The sequence below is a fragment of the Muntiacus reevesi genome, chromosome X (assembly GCF_963930625.1).
Source record: "Muntiacus reevesi chromosome X, mMunRee1.1, whole genome shotgun sequence".
Taxonomy (NCBI): Eukaryota; Metazoa; Chordata; class Mammalia; order Artiodactyla; family Cervidae; genus Muntiacus; species Muntiacus reevesi.
This window is the reverse complement of record NC_089271.1, coordinates 63,019,595-63,026,159: the sequence shown is the minus strand read 5'-3', so window position 1 is coordinate 63,026,159 and position 6,565 is coordinate 63,019,595. Positions and strand designations below refer to the sequence as shown.

Below are 6,565 nucleotides of genomic sequence, written 5' to 3'. Positions count from 1 at the left end.
ACCTCTCAGCTGGATGGTCTCTGCCAAATTTACTCACTCGGACAACAGCGAGATGGGCTACCCCACCAGGCAATAACCACTGGATCAGCTGCAAATTAACTGATCAAGCCCACCTGCTCCAGGGAGGGGTTTGAGTGGAAGGAGTAAGTCCCACACATGTTCTTTTCCGACCCTGAGGTCTCTGCGGGTCCCAACCCTCCTGCTCTGTCCACCTGATCTCATGCCATGAGCCCTGGAAGGAAGTCACCATGACAGCATAGGGGAAGGATGGACCCAAGTGCTCCCCATTGCTCAGGTACAGTCACCCCTAACTCCCCACAAGTAACCCAGGTTGGGGGGGTTCTCCTGTTTCTAAGATGGGCAGCCATATCCCATGTACCCTTCCCATTTTTACCCATCCACACCCTCAGCAGTTTGCAGACATCACAGAATTGCAAGTTAGGATCCAGTGCCTCCTCCAGTGACTCCAACATTTTGAGATGTCCTGTCCTGAGGTTTGGTGAACTGCATCCTCTCCTTCTATGTTTTGGTAATGTGACAACATCCCTTGAATAAAGCAGATCCGACCCTTGCTTTGGCTCACTCAATGCCTTACCGGATTTGGACCAGTCTCTTACTTCCATTACTGCCCGAATCACATCTTTCTGCCTCAAGGGGTATTATCCCTGATGATTTTTATTCACACAGAGAGATGCCCAGGCACAAGCTTTGAATGTGCTACCCACCATCAAACCCTCTTTTGTGAAATAAAACCATGGTGTTTCAGGAAGGGAGTCAGGCAGAACCTACCCTCACTTCACTCAAATACAAATGTGTCCCTCTGAGTCACAGGCTGACACAGCCCTGGGGTCTTCGCTAAGAGAAGGAAGTCCTCCTCAAACTTCAGGGTGGGGGGGAAATTGAACACAGATTTCAGACCCTGTCTTGGGTGCCCTAACAAGTAGTCTGGCAGACTGAGCTGGGACACTCCGGGAAATAGCATTTGCAGGAAAATCTATGTCATGGGGCTGATGGAACAGTATTTGACGGAGACCCTGTAAGAACACAGACTTACCAACCATACTTGTCATAGAGCCTGACAGGCCCCTTTCCACCCAAGGGCAGAGAGACATCCAGGCTGCAGGAGTGTAGGCTGGTCAGCTGGCTAGGGCAGGGAGGATAGGAAAGCTCCAAGGACTGGACCATCCATCTCTAGCTGTCAGGGTGCACTCTGCCCCAGATTGGCACCAGACGACTCTCCTGACTTCCAGCTCAGCAACTAACCTGAGCTTTTCTCCTGTATTCCCTGTACCTTCACTCCTGCTCCCCAGTTCACTGGGTCCAAGATTCATCCTCATGCCCTTTACTGAACCCGAGGAAGTGGAAGCAAAAGTTTTGGTTCCTGAGTCTCAGGGGTGAGTGCTAAACAGGAGAGGGGGAGAGTATGCAGGTTCCTGCTTGCAAGCTGGTACTGGGGGGTGGGGGGGGATCCACTGAGAGGGTAGGGCCCAGGAAGAGGGAAGATGAGCAAACCTGTGCCTGTTACCACCTGCTTAAGTAAACATGCAGGCAAGGTCATCGATGACAAGCCAGGGGAGGGATCCAGGGTGCTCTGACAGGAAAGCAGAGTGCTCAGGGTAAGCAGGACAATGAGTGCAGTGAGGGATGGGTGAAAGACTGGAGCTCTGTAAGGGGGTCATGAGTTCCTTCCGACAGGGAAGCAGAATGGCAGCAATGAATGGAAAATGCTAAACCCCAGAGGAGGCTGTTTAGAAAAATAGAAAGGGCCTTCAGGCAAAAGGGAGGACGTGCCAATGTGGCCAGACAGAGGCCACACAGAATACAGACTGGGGGTGTTCCGCTGGTCTGATGGCCTGGATGGTAGCAGAGGCTGACCCAGAGATCCCAACACTAATTCCAGAGGTACTGTTCTGGAAAATGTTCTGATGTGGAACAGCTCCCCACCAGGCCTCGTCCCACTCCCTTAACCCCTACCCCCCAGAGACAGGGCAGAACACAGAACATGAGAAGGCCTTTAATCAAACACTGCTGTGACACTGGGCAGAGAGGGGGCAAAACAAAGGGCAGAGGATGCCCTGGTGGAGGCAGAACAAGAGGCAACAAGCTTGGCTATAGCTCGCCGGCCTTGGAGGTTAACTGCTGCTGATCTTGCAGGAAGATACTGGACTCAACCTGTAAAACAGTAGAGTCAGGGAAGAGCCTCAAGCCAGGGCCAGCCCACAGCCTTGCTCAACAGCCAACATTGTGGGAAGGGGCATGCAGGGTGTAACACTCACTTCAAACGATCTGGAACTTGTCAGCCAGGTACCGCTTGGAGGCTGCAACAGGGAAAGGCATGAACAGGTGCTCCAGACAGACGGAATAGAAGCCTGTGCCCCTGTCCCCGTGGGGAACCACCTAGCCCTGCAACCTGAAACACACATACCCCCAACCACGATGCAAAGAGCTCTGGGCCTGATCACTCCCCGCTACCGGAATTAAATGTGGAGCCATTTCCTAAAAGGAGACAAAATGTGTCAAGAGCTCTCAAGCTCCGGGCCATGCCCAAACCATTCAAAAACTGTCTCGCGAACAATCCAACAAGACCCTTAGAGACCACAACAGATCAACAGGGCATCTCTACAAGTCCTATCAGGAGCTCTCTAGGACTCGTCTGGCTGGCAGAGTATGCACGCAGTCCACACAGTACTTTGCTACTTGTCCGCACGCCCAGCTGAACATGCACCGCACACTCCACGGACAGGCCTAATAGGTTCTCCTCCCCACAGGAATGCTGATCCCTATAAGGCCCCCTGCACCTGCAGCCCACCCCACCACAAGGGCCCACCCTGCTTCTGCACTAAGAACCCGCTGCTCTCTGTCCCTGGTTCCTCATACCAAGTTGCTCCTTAAGGTCGTCTATTTCTCTCTGTAGCACCAGACACTAGGCCAGCAGACACAGGAGGAAGAGAAATGGTTAGTATACACCCGCCTCCCCTCTCCTCCTCCTCTCCTCTCCCCCGGGCCCTCCATCCCAAAGCCAGGTGTCTAGACTGGCAAGGGAAAAACTTTCCTCAGGGGAAAGGAGGTGGGCTCCCTCCCTGGGGTTCGGGATGGGGGTGGGGGGCCCACACATGTCACTTGAACTTGGACCCGGATCCCACCATGGGGTTTGGGTGTGCATTTCCAGGAGCCAGAAGAAGTATTACCCGAGGACACTCCTGCCTTCCGTGTAGCTGCTGCTGTCTTTTCGGTCTTGGGGGATGGTCAGTTGGTTCCTGGTCACCTGAGAGGGAAAGGGCACACAATCCAGCTTCCCAGGTTCCCAGTGAGGTGGAAAGGGCCAGGTCGGGTCTAACGTGAGGTGAGGCCATACCACCCTCTGCTAGCATCAAGCCTCCCTTGCTCTGCCCGGCAGGCAGTCCAAATATTCTCTCTGGGCCTGCCCCTCCTATTCCTTAGGGGCAGCCATTTCACCACGATGGTCAGCAATGACTCTGGTTCTGGGTTCGAGCCTCCCAGAGTGGCAGCCACAGCCAGAACCTGGGAGAGCTATGTGAGCAAACAGCACTTCACGGAAAAGGCTATTAGCCTGCAGGTCTACGCCCAGACTAGCTGTTGGGGCACTGCAACCGATCACCCCTGCCAACCAAATCCCACACAGAAGGTGAGGGGGCCAGGTCCAGCCCTGTTGACACCCTGTTTCCCATGGGAGAAGTGGCCTGAGAGCAAGGCTGAGCCCCCAGAAGAGAGAGAGAGAGTCAGAGACAGAGGTTTCTGCCCTCACCCCTGGCCTCCTCCCCACATATCAAAACCCAGGACACTCACCTGAGGGGCCAGGCCCTCTGGGCATGACTCCTCCCTTGTTACTGGCCACAGGCTCTGAGTTTCCTGAATCCCGTGCCCCTCTGATGTTGAGGTTGGCGCTGCTGTGTTCTCCATGATGCATCCATGGACAAGATGGCCCTGGCCTGTCAGTGGTCAGCTAAAAACAAAAATTTCTCACTAATCTTGAGTAAGGGTGTGTGTGTGTGCACACGAGCGTGTGTGTACCAGTGCATTTATATGTCTGTGTCAGTGTGTGTGAGAGCTCGAGTGATTCAAGACGGAGCTGAGGCAGGGAATTGGAAAGAGAATTGAAAGGCTGATCACTTTAGCAAATTCTCTCTCAGTCAGCCCCAGGCCAGTAGGCAGAGCTGAGCTGGGGTCAACAGTTTGGCACTGAGAAACCTGGGCACCCTGCAAGGAAGGTTTGGGGAAGAGCTAGGAAGCAGGAAGCAGGAAAGTGATGCGTCTAAACACCGAAGCTCTGTGAAGCTTTTAAGGGGTCCCCTCAAATCAATTCAGCTATCAGCTCTCCCTTCCACTCCAGCCCCAGCCTCGTGGAGGAGGCTGGAAACAGGCCAAGGGTGGAGAACCGAGCCCAGCACACCCGAAGTGCTACCTTAACGTTTGTCCCTAGTAAAAGGATCCCAATCTGGCATCCTAATGACCCAGTGACCGAGGGCCACCCAATGACGACCCCTGAGGAATGGAGAGAGGGACAAGGGGTGAAGACCTGTGCCGTGGGGAGGGTGGGAGGGGGAAGAGTGGGGAGAGAGGAGGGGTCTGGCCTACTCACTTGACCCTTTGGGAATGGGTCTCTATTTGGGTCGTTGTCTTCTCCCGACACCGCCATTGCTGCCACCAACTCCTGGGCTCGCCTAGCCACGGATTTCTTCCCAGCACCGGTGTGCTTGAACTCTTTGACTCCCGAAGGGACCAAGGCCTCCTTCTTGGACCTCCCGAGCAGCGGGATGCCGGAGATTGGGGGGAAGGTGGCCGGTTCCAGGGGAGTGGCCGAGACTCCCTGCCCCCAGGAAGGGAAGGTTCTCTCCATGGCAGGTTTGGAGATGCCCCCAAGGGATTTCTTCTCCTGGACCCCCTTCCTCCTAGGAGTGGGCCACGGCCCACTGCCTGTAGCGGCAGCTGCAGCAGCTGATACTACTGCCACTCCCGGGTAGCTGGACAGGCTGTTTCCCTTCCCCCAGAGCACGCTCTGCACTTTCTTAGGGGTAGAGATGTCCTCCTGCTCTGCACCGCCCTGCCTGCCCTGCTTTTCCACAACTGAAATTAATCCTTGCGGAGCCGAGGACAGGCAAGTGCCTGGCACGTTAAGGAGATTCTCCCTGCCTTGGACATTCGAGCGTCTGGGTGTGTTCCCAGGATCCTCGGGGCTCTTGAGCTTGGCCCGGCCTCCGTCTTTGGGAGAAATGCTCACCCTCATCAACTCTATCTCACTAAACTCCTCAGAGGACTCGGGGTCAGACAGCAGCCCGGCTGCATTTTCTGAGGGAGGCCACTGGTGATCCACAGCCACGTTCAACCTACTCTTAGTGCCTCTTTTAGGGTTCCCCCAGGCCCGGCCCGCCTTGGGCCCGCCGACCCCGTTAGGGCCAGCCTCAGCCTGTGCCGCTTCCCCACACTTATGGGCGGCACCGCCTCGATGGCAAGGACGTTCCTCGAGGTCCCACAAGTCAGACACCTCGCCGACCGCGTAGCTCTCCTGGGACAGGTATCTGCTGATGCCCAGCACGTTCAGGTAGGCCATCTGCTGCAGGATGGCCGCCACTGACTCGTCAGCCAGCTGCAGGGCATCGCCCTGGTCGTCGGCCGGGAAGCCAGACCGGCCTTCGCGGGCCCACAGCACCGGCCCTCCCGCTTCCAGCAGTTCCCGCTCTGACTCGAAGCCCTCAGGGTCTGGGAAGCCACCCCCGCCCTCACCCTCGCTGCTTCCAGTTGCCCCCGGCTCAGGGCCAGGGCTGTGGCCGGGGCCGGGGCCGGGTCCCCGAGGGTCTGTGAAGCTGGCCTCAAGGCCGCTGGTCCGCTCCCCGCAGTCTGAGCCGAAACCCGCTCCCGAAACAGACACCTCATCATCTGGGGAGCTCATGTCGTGAGATGGATTGCTGCCAGACCTGGGGCGGTGATGATTTATCTGGGTCGCGGTGGCGGCGGTTCGGGCAGGTAAGGCGGGCGGTGTCTGGAGTGCGCAGTCAAGCACCAGCCGCACCACACGCAGGAGATGGCCGCAAATAACGCGAGGCTTTCAGCGCGCCAGATCTGCCGCCTCCTCATTGGTCCGCTTCCTGCCAACCAGCATGCGCCTTGTTTGGCCATCCCTGCGAGGTGTAACCAATGGGGTCGAGGGCCTCCGCTGGTTTGCTGCCCAGCCCAAGGGCCATCCCGGCAGTTTGCAGTTGGTGGGTGAAGGTGATCCTGCGAGTATACCTCTGTCAAGCCTCTCGTCCCACCTCCTCCTGTCCCACCTCCCCTTTACGCTTAGAGTCACATCCCTGAGCCCTGACTGTGTACAAAATGGGTGGAGCGGGAGGCATGACGGTACTGAGGGCGCTGGTCTCTGGGAGGTGAGGATGAAACGACAGGATGGAGGCGCTGGACGCCTAGCACGTGCTGAAAGCCCTTGCCAGCCTCCCTTCCACCACAAGTCTTATGACCCAATGGGAGAATGGGCAGAGGAATCCCGCACTCAGTGATGAGTGGTCGGCGTACTTCTCCCTAAGTGGCCAGAGGACAAAGGGATCGTAGT

General features: G+C 56.6%; 1 protein-coding gene across 1 annotated transcript; it reads right to left on the bottom strand.

Annotated features, from left to right (window-relative positions):
* Window positions 1-2,277: 2,277 nt before the first annotated feature.
* LOC136153970 (uncharacterized protein CXorf49 homolog) lies at window positions 2,278-5,908 on the bottom strand. The gene is made up of 5 exons (XM_065916108.1): window positions 4,601-5,908; window positions 3,808-3,964; window positions 3,189-3,265; window positions 2,878-2,923; window positions 2,278-2,318 (listed from the first exon to the last, which is right to left on the bottom strand). The coding sequence occupies exons 1-5, from the start codon at window positions 5,906-5,908 to the stop codon at window positions 2,278-2,280; spliced, it is 1,629 nt and encodes a 542-aa protein (XP_065772180.1).
* Between the last annotated feature and the right edge of the window lie 657 nt (window positions 5,909-6,565).

What these genes read in the sequence shown, in the direction of transcription:
- LOC136153970 (XM_065916108.1), bottom strand. Translation starts at nt 5,908, where the DNA reads ATGAGCTCCCCAGATGATGAGGTGTCTGTTTCGGGAGCGGGTTTCGGC. An exon ending in CAGAGGGCCTGGCCCCTCAG is followed by an intron (nt 3,266 to 3,807) that starts GTGAGTGTCCTG and finishes TTTCCCTCTCAG; the next exon opens with GTGACCAGGAACCAACTGAC. An exon ending in GAAGGCAGGAGTGTCCTCGG is followed by an intron (nt 2,924 to 3,188) that starts GTAATACTTCTT and finishes CTGCTGGCCTAG; the next exon opens with TGTCTGGTGCTACAGAGAGA.